The 15,206-nt window shown below is 35.4% G+C and overlaps 1 protein-coding gene across 16 annotated transcripts in view; it reads right to left on the reverse strand.

Annotated features, from left to right (window-relative positions):
- The window catches only part of LOC139149256 (spectrin beta chain-like), a 91,546-nt gene that overhangs the window by 15,911 nt on the left and 60,429 nt on the right, over positions 1-15,206 (reverse strand). For all 16 annotated transcript variants that reach the window (XM_070720890.1, XM_070720889.1, XM_070720888.1 and 13 more), the window contains 21 exons: positions 14,751-14,954; positions 14,161-14,310; positions 13,348-13,452; positions 12,694-12,788; positions 11,687-11,777; positions 11,184-11,339; positions 10,348-10,539; positions 8,287-8,370; positions 7,781-7,899; positions 7,008-7,122; positions 6,380-6,493; positions 5,842-6,024; positions 5,379-5,480; positions 4,868-5,056; positions 4,247-4,324; positions 3,753-3,925; positions 3,132-3,369; positions 2,444-2,581; positions 1,780-1,905; positions 873-1,190; positions 296-496 (listed from right to left, as the gene is read on the reverse strand). In XM_070720890.1, coding sequence (XP_070576991.1) covers positions 296-496; positions 873-1,190; positions 1,780-1,905; positions 2,444-2,581; positions 3,132-3,369; positions 3,753-3,925; positions 4,247-4,324; positions 4,868-5,056; positions 5,379-5,480; positions 5,842-6,024; positions 6,380-6,493; positions 7,008-7,122; positions 7,781-7,899; positions 8,287-8,370; positions 10,348-10,539; positions 11,184-11,339; positions 11,687-11,777; positions 12,694-12,788; positions 13,348-13,452; positions 14,161-14,310; positions 14,751-14,954 — 3,171 coding nt within the window. The remainder of the gene's footprint in view (positions 1-295; positions 497-872; positions 1,191-1,779; positions 1,906-2,443; positions 2,582-3,131; positions 3,370-3,752; positions 3,926-4,246; positions 4,325-4,867; positions 5,057-5,378; positions 5,481-5,841; positions 6,025-6,379; positions 6,494-7,007; positions 7,123-7,780; positions 7,900-8,286; positions 8,371-10,347; positions 10,540-11,183; positions 11,340-11,686; positions 11,778-12,693; positions 12,789-13,347; positions 13,453-14,160; positions 14,311-14,750; positions 14,955-15,206) is intronic.

The following is a 15,206-nucleotide window of genomic DNA, read 5'->3' on the forward strand; positions in this document are numbered from 1 at the left end:
TCTTCTATGTAATACAACATATATTCGAGGGTGAGCAAGTTCATTCACAAACAGGTATTCTGACACTCATGGTGCATTCACATCTGGCTGGCTTTAACCACAGAAATGTGAACTTATTGCTCTCAGAAATAAAATATGAGTTCTGGTGGCTAAGACCACTGAAAATGCACAATCCTGAAAAATTTCATTCATTTGACACTTGTTTTTAATACTATCACAAACATTTAACAAAGATGACAACATCTGGAAGTAAATCTTCATCATTATCATTTATCTCCATGGCAACCAAACTCACCAGTTGGGATTCCAAGGCATCTGTTAAAATCTTCTTCCTTTCAGCTGCTGCATCTTTCAGTTCCGCTAACAACTGATGTAATTCAACAGATTTACTTTCAATGTCTTCACTGGCGTAGTGTTGTTGACTGACCAGATGTTTACCTTTCTTTGTCACTGTGCCGACCAGTGGTTCGTGAGACTTGATCTCTGCTTCCAAAGCCTGTTGACATGTCAAACAGAAAATGTTTGATGGATTCTTATACATGACGGATATATAGACGCCACATCAGACTTGGCAACACCAGTTGTCACATTGATACAATGGAGAAGTAATATAAAATGAAGGGGGACTTTTTTTAACATTTTTGTACACTGTAAATTTTGAAATTTACAGAATCATTGCCATATAATGTTGTACAAAATATTTGTTTTCAAAAGACTGCACTGCATTTAGTGGACATACTGAACTTTCACAGACAGAAAATATTGTACATACCGAACATGCCTACAAAAAACAGCTACAAAGATTTGATGTTGATGGGGTAACACCCTAACACTGACAACATAACACTATGAAACACTCTAGGTAATCTCACCTGATGTTTCTTCATGAGTGACTGTACAGTATTTAAATTCTGTCCAAGTTCCGTAGATGTTGCTAGCGGTTGTTTTTCTTTGACCCACGAGATCTCATCTTCTACGTCTCTGTAGAATTGATAGAGTGACTGAGCCTCTTCAAGGTTAGCTTTTCTGACTTGCATAGGTTTCTTGAGAGCCAGGTATCGTTTTGTGATGGCGTTAGCCCTCTCTGTCATCTTGTCAGCCAGGAAGTGTTTGTGCTGTTGGAATTCTTTCGCATGTGCTTGTACTTCATCTATCCTGGGTTGATAGTTTGCAACCTGGCTTTCCAGCAACTGTATTCAGTACAAAAAATATAACAACAATATTATAATCATTGAAAGCACACCTCTTGGTGTAATGTGACACAAAAATATGATATCATTACTTCATTTACTACTGTCTGACCTCCCTGTCTCAAGTAGGATTTGTCTACAATTTTTTTCAGAAAAACTAGGCTCGGATAATTATACAATCTCTGCAAAAATATTAAAAAATGTTAAAATTGGTTGGGAAGTAGAGCGCATAGATTATTGCTTCCCTGTCTGACTGTCTCGATTAGAAATATAGGCTATGTACTACTCAAATGGTAAAAAGACTTTACTTTTGTTACCTTGAAATCAGGGCTGACTTTAACATGTATTACATCTTTTAAATTCAGACATAAAACAGACAAAGTGTTTCTATTGTAAAGACTAAGCCTGTACTTCAAAGAATGGCAATAAGCTGACAAGTGATGCACTTGTCAAAAGCACTCTCACTCAAGAGAATTCCTCAAAAGTATTTCATGTCAATACTTCAGACACTTGAGGGAAGTCTGGTTTATATATCATTCATTGAGTAGTTTTTAGGCGACTGTATGTACTGAGGTTACCACAAACATACCTGATGTTTCTTCAACAAGTTGTTTATACTGGTCAAATCTTTACCGAGATCTTCTGATGCAAGCTGTGCCTCAACTTCATCCATCCAGCTATCCAAATCATCAAGGTTACGTTGGAACATTAGAGCCTAGATGAAAATAAAAACTCTTCATATTAGATTCCCACTGTGTGTAAAGAATTTCTGACTCCAAAATCTGGGCAATGTACTTATTGCAGCAGTCCTTCATTAACATATAACCAGCAACGCTGTAATTTTTCACATATAGTGCATGATTTGAGGCTGAGGAATATTCTCTATGGATATTCATAGTAAGTTGATTTGCATACTAAAATACTCATTAATTAATAAAGTTTGCCTAAATCATATGAATACGTTTACTTATGAAATTGAATGTCAGGTACTTTTTCAAACAATTTCCATTCTTTTACATGAAATGCCCAAGATGTTTCATCCTCATATTTTTATTAAAAAATCACAGTAGTAAAAGACTGCTAGTAAAATTATGCAAAACATACACATATATTAAAAGGGTAGACAAATCAGAAAAATAGTAACAACTTAGCTTAGTTATTGAACCACTTTCAATGATATGGATTATATTTAGCCAAGTAGTTTTGAATGTGTTGTCTTTGCTACGTGACTAGGTTTGACCCAATCGACTTACATGATAAGATTCCTGCAGCCTCTCTTTCTTCTCAGTTGATTTGTCAACCAACTGTTCCCATGATTGTTCCAACTCTGTCAGTTTGTGCTGGATTTCCTCCGAGGCAAAGTGTTTGTTTGCAATGAGTTGGGCTCCCTCCTGGAAAAGTCAGAAAGTATACAGTGAGATAAGAAATGAAAAATATATATATATATCTCTTTTTTTTATATGTTGAGAAAATTTTACTTATAACATTAGTGTAAGGTCACAGGACTTGTCTCAAATGGGTAATCATAACAATTCTCACTTGTCTGTAGAATTTTAATCCATTTATCACTGTGTCACTTGTTTTTATCTTTTTTCCATACTCAAAGCAGCAGCCTCAATCCCCTGATTCTTGCATTAGTGCTTGTTGACACTGACAATCTACTTGATGTTAGTTCTCTGTGTTACTTTGAAAGTTGTGTTCAGTTATTCAAATACTGATAAAAAATCTGCCCCTTTAACGTACCACTGATGCATCATGAAATCTACCTTCATACACTTGGAGTTGCTAGAAATTACAGATTTTTCAAAGAGGTGTTTTCCACTGTTCTTGAGAAGTGTCATGCTGTTCAAAAGGCCATTTTAAAAATTGTTTTGTTTTGACAATTTTGACAGTTCAGGGACTTTCTTGGAAATGTTTGAAATCCAAACTTTGAAGACTTACATCACCAACGCTTTCAAGTCTTCCTTTATTAGCAGTCAACTCAGCTTCAAATGCCTGGTGTTTCTGTAACTTGCCCTGTAGATTGGTTGGATCTCTGTAATTCTCATCACAGGCTATCTGTAACTTCTCTGCAATCCAGGCCTCAACTTCATACATATTCATCAAGAATTGCTGAAGCTGCCTGGATTCTTCAAGTGTTCTTCTTCTCATTGAAGAAAGTTCAAACAGTTTGTCTCTCCTGTAAATAACGAAGAATTTGTAGACAAATTAAAATCTTTATAATGTACATTTAAAGTAATTTTTTGTATAATGAATGTGTACATCCAGATATTTTGAGTGAATAAATGCAACATACTGTATGAACAACAATGGGTATCCTGTAAAAAATATGCCCCTTTCAGTTTTCTTTTATAAACACATTTGCTTTCTCTAAGTTCTGTTGTCTGGATTTCAAGTGGTTAGTGGGACTGTGGTTCGAAAAAAGACCTTTAGAATTATTACATTATAATTATTATTTTTAATTATAAGAATTATTATAATATTATTATATTTTATACATCTTTATATCCCTTACAAATCTAAACTTCCCCCTAAAAGGACACCTTGAATTTAAAATCATACCTTTCAAGAACAGCATTACATCTCTTATTGACAGCATCTGTGTCATAATGCCCTGCTTCCACTAACTCCTTTGCAAAGGTCTGCAGTTCATCAATCTTTTCAACCTGTGTGTCCAGAGTCTTCTCAAAACCATCATGTTTTCTGAGCAGTGACTCAACACCAGCTAGAGAGTCCTAAAATGAGGAGGAAAGGCCATGAGTACAATGATGTCAGTGTCATAGAGTCAAATTAAAACCCATTTGAGAAATGCCAACAACAATTGTAAGCAAGCATGACATCTGTTCTTTGCTTTAAAATGTTGTCCAAAGTTGAACTTGCGATAGCTCTTGAGGAGTCTCAAGCAGAAAACTTGTGTTTAACAAGATTAAATATGGTGAAAAGTTGTTAAGAGATGATAATTGCTCATTCACAGAAACAGAAGTCTGCTGTTATGTCAAAAAAGCACTGATTTACACATGGGATTTAAATTGAAGAATACAGCATGGCAAACTTACGCCAACATCATCATTATGGAGGAATGCTTCTTTGGTACCAAGCCAAGCTTCAGCTTGTTCAACATACTCATTGAATACCTGTGTTACAAGGAAAATAGGAGTTCACATCAGCATGCTTACATGGTCAACAATCAAGCACTAAAGGTCAAGATATTATTCATAGAATTTTAACATTGGAAATTAATGGGAAAGTATTTTATCACAATTTGCTTGATGTGTATTGTAAATTTTCTTTTTTTCTCCACTACTTTTGCTGGTTTTTTTTATCGACATATTATTGTTAATCTGGGATAGCGAGTTGAACTTTTAGGATAGGAATAATGCATTCAAATGAGAGGAATGACAATGTCTATCATCATAATAATTGTAGTGGTACTAAAACAAGCGAATTATCAATTCAAAATCCTGTGAGCACAAAACAAGAAAACTTAACTGATTCGATATTCACACACAGAAAACTACAGTGCTACACATTGCATTGAAAAATCTGAAATGGTAAAGTTGATTCTACTCAAACGAGAATGCATCCTTTATCATAAACAAGTTTTAAAGGGCACATGCAAAGACAAAATGAGAACAAATATGAGAATTCAGATAAGAGTGATGACAGAAAATTCTTACCATAAGATCATAGCACTGGGCAAGCAATACTTTTTGTTCTTCCCACGTATCATAGAGATTCTGTCTGGCTAAGGCAAGGTTTTGAAGAGTCTGTTTTATATCCTCTGCAGCATAGTGGTCAGAGTTGATTAAATTCTCACCAAATTCAGTCACTGCTTTGAAAGATGTATCTCTGCTGTCAATTTCAACCTAAAAATGATAGAATGGTAAATAAAATTTAGGCACAAACTCTGAAGAAAGAACACCAGCTAATATTTGTAAATACTCTCTCTCCCACACCAGTTAATGTTCATAAAAAGTCTGTCTGTCTGTCTGTCTGTCTGTCTGTCTCTCTCTCTCTCTCTCTCTCTCTCTCCCTCCCTCCCTCCCTCCCTCCCTAATGATTACTCACTGTCATGTACTGACTGAAAATTCACCTCAGGCAAATGTTTAACTCGACAATATCATGTCATTCAGACGTTTTCAGAATCTAATGATTATTCATTCGCAGATATAATTTTCAAGTCCATACCTTTCTTTCTTTGTGCAGCTCCACCATGTTGTCAGCTTCTGAAGTATCTTTGGCAAGGTCAGCCGATGTCATCTTTGTTATCATGTCATTTACCCATCTGATCTGTAAATTGCCAGATAAATACAAAATCACACAATCTGTACCAAACATGACCTGGTTTCCGTATGTGTACAGTCACTGTGAAATTCTCTGTGCCTGGAAATTCAGAGCACTGCATACAATGAACTGTTAAGTTTTCAATTCAGCCCAGAGCACCTGGCACCATCTATCATGTTTTACACAGTACTATTTCACATCATTCAAGTGAGAATTTATTGTGTGGACAAGTATTATTTAAAGTTTTATTTCTCACAGTGCTGCACTGAGAAACAATATGTTTAATGAAAAAAGTAAATTTCATTGTACCAGTAAAGTATTCTTTTACTAGACAGAAAGAGGTCTTTTATTTCTGAATATAACTTACCAAGTCACTATTTTCTTTGTTGAATTTCTGTAAATTGTATGAATCTTTGAGTTTTTGGTTCCTCAGATATGCTTGTTGGTTCAGTCTGTCCCAATTGTCATGTAGATCATTCTGTTTCTCATCTATAACAGCTGCATTTTGTGGATATTTTCTCTTCAGTTGATTGCCAAGTTTGTCCATGTCCTGGAAATAAAAACATGGATAATAAAATCACTCTTTGCAAAGAATATTCGTTCATGTTTTCTGGCAAGGCTGCAATGTTAGACAATATTATTTAATTGCTACTCACAAGACTTATCTGTCTGCAATATAATGTTTACTTTGTAATTTTCAATAATCAAACTTCATTCATTTCACACATAATTTCCCATATTTCTGCTTTTAATCCTATTCATGTGTGACAAGTCTAATATCCCATATTTCTGCTTTTAATCCTATTCATGTGTGACAAGTCTACTAAACACATTTGACTGTTGAAAATTCTCAGGAAAAGTTTGACCATAATCCAACATGGTGGATGATGTAAAAGCATATTAACCTGTATCTTGTGATCAATGGCAATCATATCTCTCTCCAGATCATCGTGTTTTCTCTGCAATGCTTCCACAGCTGGCAGATCCTTACCACAGTCATCACTTGATGCAGCGACAAACTAAACGGAAAAAATCATGTTATTATTCTGATGTTACAATGTCAGTCAAACTGATGAAACTCTAATCGTCCTTTCTCTCACCAAATTTATGGGCTAATGTTTTTGAGACCAAATTACTTTAAAATCACATCATTTACAATCGATGGTTCCTGAAAAACCATATAATTCAACATACTGAAATGTTTATATGAACCGCAGGAGTTAGTATGGCAGCAAAAAGGCCGATGAGAAAGTTATTTTTTTATGTGAAATAGGGAACTAAAAAGTCAAGGTCTAGAATTACGACATTTGATTCATTGAACAAAACCACTTTCCATTTGTCAACAACTGAACTTCAGTAACATTGGTGCAAAACTCTTTTGGAATATTATGGTGGAATACTTTAATGGTGCTTTCCTTGAAGTACAGAATAGAATGAAGAGCGTTTACCAAACTACAAAATGATTCTTTTACATAACAACAAACTAGATAAGAGTTCAATGACTGATAAGAGCAATACTCTGACTGTGTTCACCTTTTCATTAATTCTGTCATTGGTTTCATCTATATCTCTATTGAATGAATGAATTTCTTGAGCTGCTGCCAGTTTAGCACGATAGTCTTGTAACCCATCCTGGATTTTGAACCATCTGCAAGTATTAAAAAGAAACAGAAATTGATGAAACGCAAAGCAAAAATTTTATCAGACACAGAACAATATTTCACACAGTGAGCATTATCAACTAGTTCTAGTGTAGTCACCCCCTGGAAATTTACCCATGGGATACTTAACCTAACCCATGCCCAACCACAGTCCCTCTATCCACTGTGGCCCAACTGATGGATGGGAAGTTCATTGACGTTAAATGTCCAGGGGGTGACTGTCCTGGTAACAATCTATCTAATCAAGCTCTCTGGCATTGTATTATCTTCTTCCAGTTTTCAATTAGTTCATGTATCATGGATCTCAGGCAACGTAGAGAGTACAGACTTATCATAGTTCATGCATCGTGGATGACGTCCTCTGTCTTTTGTTCTACAGCTTCGGTCTCAGTGTTTTGATCTTTGACCAGTTTATCTGCCAAGTCACTGACTGTCGGCCATATTGGATCATATCATAAAACACCAAGGACCTTTAGAAGCATGGGGAGTACAAACCTGTCATTGATGTCTTCTCTCTTTTGTTCTACAGCTTCGGTCTCAGTGTTTTGATCTTTGACCAGTTTATCTGCCAAGTCACTGACTGTCGGCCATATTGGATCATATCATAAAACACCAAGGACCTTTAGAAGCATGGGGAGTACAAACCTGTCATTGATGTCTTCTCTCTTTTGTTCAACAGCTTCTGTCTCAGTGCTTTGATCTTTGACCAGTTTATCTGCCAAGTCATTGACAAGCTGGATTCTGGATTCATCTACACCTGTGCCCTGCAACGTCACAAAAAAAAGAAAAACACTCCATTAACCAGGGAGAGGGACTGAACTTATGAAAAAAATCCGCCTTCAATCAGATTTTCAAAACATTTTAATGTTGACATTGAAATAAAAATTTTACTGGACGAATGAAATTATATTATTTGTATGAATATTAATCAAAAGTGAGTAAACAGCTTTACTATGGTAAAGTCATGAGATGCTGATAGTGATTGAAGATCTTCACTTAAACTATAGGTTTACCATAAATTTTAAATTTGTCACTTATGCCTTACTTCTTACCCTATTTATTACATGCATGTTCAAAAGCAAGTTCATTTTCAACACACTTTCATTTCTCGAAACGATCTTCAGAGAGAGACAGAAAGGGCAAAAACTTACACTTCCAAAGTCATCAAGTTTTTTTTGAAGTTCCATACAGTGTTCATAGTCCCTGCCCAATTCACCGGCCGCAATCATCATTTCCTGCAGAAAATAAAACATAAATATTTAAAAAAAAACAGCAAGTATTATCAAGATACAACCTGCCATTATTTTAAGGAGCTGAATAATTGGAAAAAAGACAACAGATTTGTTCATGCCAGTAAGATACCATGCTATAAAGAAGAAATAGACGATAAAGAGACAACTGTAAAATGCAACCATGATTTTTAGGTATTTTCATAATTTTGACCACTGCCTCTCCTGTCAATATGATACAAGTCTTGCATTGAGGCAGCATTGTCAAATTGCTTTGTTTCCACCTCTAACATCTGCTTCTAACTAAAAAATCAAGTGGTGACCATAAGATTTCTTTTTGAGCAGCACAGTTAGTATACTTTGATCCAAAACTCCTTGAATAATTTGAAAGAATAAACATATTGGATATAAAATAGTTCACAACTTGTTATCTTCAATTGCTGCATTTGCCATTACAAATATGAGAAGAAAAAGGTTCCAAAAGCATGAAAATAGTTTCAAATTCTGAAAACGTCTGAACTGAAACTCACCACATACTTTTAAAAGTAGAAGAAAAAAAATTCAAGGGGGTAGGGGACTGACACCGTACTTATTGACCAAGAGAACTGATAAAATTAACAAAGTCCAATAGTGACATGCAGGCTGGTATGCTCCGACATTTTTAATATTTGTTTTCCAGTGCTTGACTGACCCACCTTGTTTGAATACATACGTACTGCATAGATGGGCCAAACCTGACAGATAAATGAACTACATGAGTGCAAATAACATGATAAAATATCCTTAACCTCATATGATTTAATCTCCCAACCTTCAAAGTGACATATGGATTGTCTGAACAATTGTGAAGTGACAACAAAATATTTGAACACTTGTGAGATGACAATGAAATATTTGAAGTATGTTTTCTAATTTGTGCAGCAATCTTTGTCAGTATTGTGGTATTCTGACATGCAAATCCATGTCAAAATTGTGATAGACATACCTACAATTTTTTACGACAACACATCCACATTTCTTTGAAAAATAATTTGGAAATTTACATTTACCACTTTTTCTGTGTTACTTGAATGTGCAAACTTCAACATCTGACATGTTACTTGCTTCTCATAATACTTTTTCAGTTATAATTTACTTGCAATGATGTTAATTTACTGCCATTATTGAATGAAGGCAGTTTGCAAATTGGCTGTTTATGCTGAAATGCAAACTTCACTATCTAAATGGTTATTCACTGCTGATAATATTCCATTACACTCAAAAACACAACTGTTAATATCAACTGAATCTAGTGTGCCATACTGTATGGACACACTGAGCTGAGAGACCACTTGAAAATTTATTTCTATTCTCTGAACATTAGAAAACACTGCATGAAACTACACAATGGTTTCGGTTGTATTTGCAAAATACTATTGACTTTTTTGAGTGCCTCTTTGACAAATGTGAATAACTGAAATATGGAACGGAATTCACACTCTTCACCTAGTTCCTCTATTGCAGATGTCTCATCATGATTTGTGTCAATATCAGACATTGCTTGAATAACTGGGTTCACGTTTGGTTGCTATGATGACCGCTATGATAACTGCGTACAGTCTAGCATGGACACTGATTGCTGTATAAGTGGGAAGAAATCTGCCTCATTACTTACTCATTTTATTTCCTTGTAAAATCATTTTACAATTTACCAAAAAAAATATGTCAAAAATACACATTTACATGGATAAATACTATCCACGTTGCACGTATGATTGAAGTATCCGACATAGTGTTCATGCCATTTCCATATATCAAACCCTTCACTGAATGGTGCACGTCAGATAAGTCAGTTCATGTCAAAGGTTAAACTGATAGCCGGGGCACCACCCATAAACATTGACAACATTAATGACCATAGTCGGATAAAAAGACTTTATCCTAGCAACCACACACATTGATGATGTGATGATGAAACTGTTCAGATGATTTTGAAGTACCAACCTTTTCTCTCATCCATGTTTCCACGATATCAACCTGCCGGTTGAACTCCAGGATATCCTTGGCCTCTTCAAGGAATCTGCCTCTGTCGGAAGATGCTCTCACCAATTCATTCCAGTGTTTCAGCAATGCTCGCATCCTCTTCTGGATGTCTGGAGAATGTTCGTGTTGCTTAGCAATCAGGGAATCACCGGCCTGGAAAAATCAAATGAATGAAACATTGTCAGAAATCAATGTGGAATCTTTTTCAAGACTATAGTCATTTAGGGGAGTTTGTGCATTGCTCTGAAAAAGAACATTTTCATTTTAACTGTTCCAAAACTACATGTACACACTTTGAGTTTCTTAGGGTGAATACTTGAAAGGGTCAGTAGCTGTAACTTTTGATAATTTTTTTTCACTTTTTTCTTTTATATCTCAATTTAAAGTTCCAAAAAACATTTTCAAACCATTATTTTTAGTTTATCAACACAGCATCTCTAAATGTAAAATGCATTGTTATCATTTACATTTGAATTCTAGTCCAGACCAGAATTAACTTGTCAACAATAACAATTACAAATGTACAGGCTGAGTTGACAGACTGAACACTCCGTATCTCAATATGCTTTGGGAAGTAGAACAAAAAACTGTGATTGACATTAAAAATAAAAAGAGAAAACAATTACCATAATTTACAGCTACTGGCCCTTTACATTGTGATTCAAAAGTGATTTAAAATTCAGAGAAAAACATAAATATCTTTAAAGTTTGTAATATTATAACTTATCCGCCCACAAGTGATAATCCTGAATATACACTGGAAATGAAGAATTAAAAATCCAATGGCTGATGCTAACCTCTTGAATCTCACCAATCTTGTTCTTGTTGGCCACAATCTCAGCTTCCAAAGCCTGGTGGCGCTGTAATTTCTTCATCTTTTCTTGAATGTCCTTTACATCCTTGTAGGACTCATCCTTGGCAATTTTCAGCTTTTCGTCAATCCATGCTTCCATCTGTGGAGAATGGAAAACAGAAGATATGAATAAACATCAATGGTGACAGTCTCCATGACAGAATGTATCTTGATTTGATCTGATATGTAAGTACTTGTCTGGTGCAAAAAAAACATCATTTCTTGTTTCCTCTCTGCCTCCTTTTGTTCTGTTTTTTTCAAATTTGAAACAAAACATTCAACCACCATGAATCATGGGTACCGGGTTGCACCTAAAACATTTTGAGAAAAGTCAAATTTGCATCAACCATCTCATATCACTGCAGCATGCATGTACAATGCCACTTTCATTTTCCAGTTCATCCATCAAGCTGAGCAGATCTGATGCAAAAGAAGATCAAAACTCACGTCCAGGACATCAGCATTGAAGTGTGCATACAACATGGCATCCTCAAGCTTCTCTCTCCTCTTAGCACTGTCATCTTTTACCTTTTCCCTCCTACAGAAAAATTTGAACTACTGGTAAGGAAAATGATTTATTATGATTTCAACAACTTTACATGAACATACACACATATCGGCAGCAATATTATTCACCTATACTAATAACTTCCATCACACACGACACACATACAAACTCACAAAATCTCTCTCGCTCTCTCTCTCTCTCTCTCTCTCAATATTTTTGGTCTCCATCTGTACTGTTCAACTTTTATGCGCACATCCTCAACCCTTTAACAACAATGATCTATTCTAACTCTATTGTTTTCTGTAGCAAAGTTGGACCTCCACACAGTGTGGTAGGGTGAGAGGGTTGATGTTGACATGCATGTTGACAAAGTTTTTCCCTCACAGCAGTGGAAAACACTTATTTAAAACGAACAGCATTCTCATCATTAAACATTCTTCAAACACTGGAGTAAAGGCGGAGCCTCCCTTTAAAAGGACGCCATCTTGGCTGCTTTCGTTGTGTATGTAGATACCAAACAGGCAACACGTGGGTACACGCTCCAGAAAATGCCACTTTTTAGTTTTCCCTGGCCGCAAAAAAACAGACAGACTGCCAAGCGGTCAGCACGAAGTTGCTTCCGATCGAACTCTGTGGTCATATTCAAAGTCTAGCTCGACTGGAAGACAATTTTTTAGGAAATTCGAGCGTTTGTGGTGGGGAATCAATGACCGTTGGCGATTTGAACCGACCGTCAATCAAAAGCTTGCATAAACTGTTTGCAGGATTAGCAAAATGTGACAAAAGGTTGAGATCAGTTTGTGTAATCAATGTTATAGAAATCAAACATCGTACTAGCCATGTGTTTGACTGGGAGGAGAACTCCACTAATGCGAAAACCTGGGATTGAAAAGTTAGGAGTTAAGAACAGGCACTAAATCCAGGTAAACTTGAAATACTTTCTGACCTGTCTTTGACTTCTTGAAGTCTATCATTGATGGCTGGAGACTGGCTGTGGCTCTCATTGATCAACTTGTGAGCAAAGTCTTCTAATGCAACAAGCTATAGGATATCAAAAACAGATAAGTCAAATCAGATAATGCCTACAATATTGACATCATTGGGGCATATTCACTGAATCCCAGTAGAGATTATTGAAACTGTCTTGTCATTTACAGTGATAGAAAAAAGGGTGTCAAGCGTGATTGTTTCAAATGATAAAAAATTTGGTACACTTTGAGATTTGAGAAACTTTACAAGAAACGTTTCACAAAGATGGCTGACCACCTACATTACTACGAAGTCCTTTTTCACAAAACCTTTACCATATTTCCAGAACTTTTTATCATTTGAAGCAATCACCTTTGTTTGTACAATTAGTACACATGTGACTTGTGATAAAAGCTGATTAATTAGTACAGTATGCTCACAGTTGAAAGGTTAATTTGTGGGTGTGGACGTTGTACAGAACTTGTCTCTACAAATAGATGACCTTTGAATTTTTATCCCGGTGATTAGAACTCCATCTTCCTTCAACATACTAAGTTTTAGGCTTGTGGACTAAGAAATCTTCAGAAAATATAACCTTAAAATTATGAACCTAATTTGGTATTGCTCTTACCTTTTCATCTTGGGCAACCAATAATTTCTCAAAGTTTTCATGTTTTCTCTGTAAAGCTTCCACTTGATCCACAGTGTTACCAAAGTCACTGCTTGCTAAATACACCTGTACAAATTAAAAAATCATCAGTGTAACTGATTAGAACTGTCAAGAATACCACTGATAACAATTCAAACCTGGCAAAAGACAGAGTTATCATTACTGTAAAATATTTTCATTCTTCTTGTCCTTGAAATTCTTACTGGTACAATATCAAAATGTCATAATTGAGAATTGAGCCTTATCTAATTTTCTTGTCATAAGACAAAGGATCAAAAACAGGTGGTTTAAGAAACAATTTGCAGTCAGTCTATCTGAAGATTTCAAAGAAATCATAAATTTACAAACTCTTGACAGGACCACAAGGTAATGTAGATCAGTAAGAAGCTACATTCTATTTTTTGAAATATATAATACTTTGATGCACTTGTCAGGCACCAATGGCATACAACCAGCCTACTATATACTTGGAGATAACATTGACAATTTTTGCTAAGTACTTCACTAAAAACTGTTGCATTCAAATCACATATTTCAACATTGTAGATAACAATCGTTTACATGTTCCTGTTATAGAAAACTTAGTTACCACTACAAATTTTCCATGTTTAGAAACCACAATACCCCAAGGAATTTCCTAACTCGGCAATCTAAATATTAAAACATTTATGTCAGTTTTGAATCCAAAATTGTTGGCATATTTTACAAGGATTTGGCATTTTCAACTTCTCAGATGTCCATTTTAGGTAACTAGCTCACAAAATGACCTCTGACCTCTTGTTGACTGCTCAATGTATCCAACTGCTTTGCATCTCTCATAAATACTTGGTAGTCATACTTCTGTTGCAAGTCATCTTTCTTTTTCTGCCAGTTGGCATGAAGTTCTTCACGGTCCTCCAACAAAGCCTTTAATTTCTCTTGAATCTGAAAAAAAAGCAGAGAAACACAAATGATGAGTTGATTCAGAAATCTGTTTGAAAAAATTCATTTGTGTTTTATTTTTCACAGGTAGCTTTTAGAGAGTGTTGACTGTTAGTTAATCCTGTGTTTGGTGGAACACTACAATATGCTAAGTGGTAGTCTTTACCTCCTGAGCATATTTGCATACCAAAAGATAGACATAGTCTGACATCTGATAGGCACATAGGCAACAAAGTGTTGCACTTGATTATTCTTTATTGATTAAATGAGTACAAAAATCCAAAGTTTTGCGATAATTTTTAAGCACCGAGTTATTACGATCATATTATATAAGTACAGCTCTGAGCCTTTTCCTTAGCAAAACAGTGTGGGCAAGGGATATGAGTTGTGTCATGCATATGAATTCAAATCTAAAACGATCTAACACACTAAATAATCTTAACCTCATCACTTGCATAATGTTGTTGCTTGATCAAATTTTCACCAGTCTGTGCGAGGGCAGCAAACTTATCCTCTCTGGCATCAATTTCAGCTTTCAACTGATCATGCTCATTTTTCAGAGCTTGTACACCTGTAACATCCCGGACTGGTTCCTCCATCATAATTTCTCTGTTGACTTCCTCTGCCCAGGCACTCAAATCACGACACTGTGTGGAAACCAAACAGAAGTCAATGCTGAATTTTTATGTGTAGCTCCGTAGGAAATAGATAATATTTTTGAGTTTATCTTATCAACTATATATTTGTCATCAGAGAAGCAGTAAAAACTTCATTGTTGCAGTGTAAGCAAACAAACAAATATGCCGCCAAAGAGGTTTGAGAATTTAATCAATGTCTTTGTTTATCATCAGTTATGAGAATTTCTTTTCAAAATTTGTTCTGTGTTCCTTTCAAAAACA

Source organism: Ptychodera flava, chromosome 14 (genome assembly GCF_041260155.1).
Source record: "Ptychodera flava strain L36383 chromosome 14, AS_Pfla_20210202, whole genome shotgun sequence".
In the NCBI taxonomy this organism is placed as follows: Eukaryota; Metazoa; Hemichordata; class Enteropneusta; family Ptychoderidae; genus Ptychodera; species Ptychodera flava.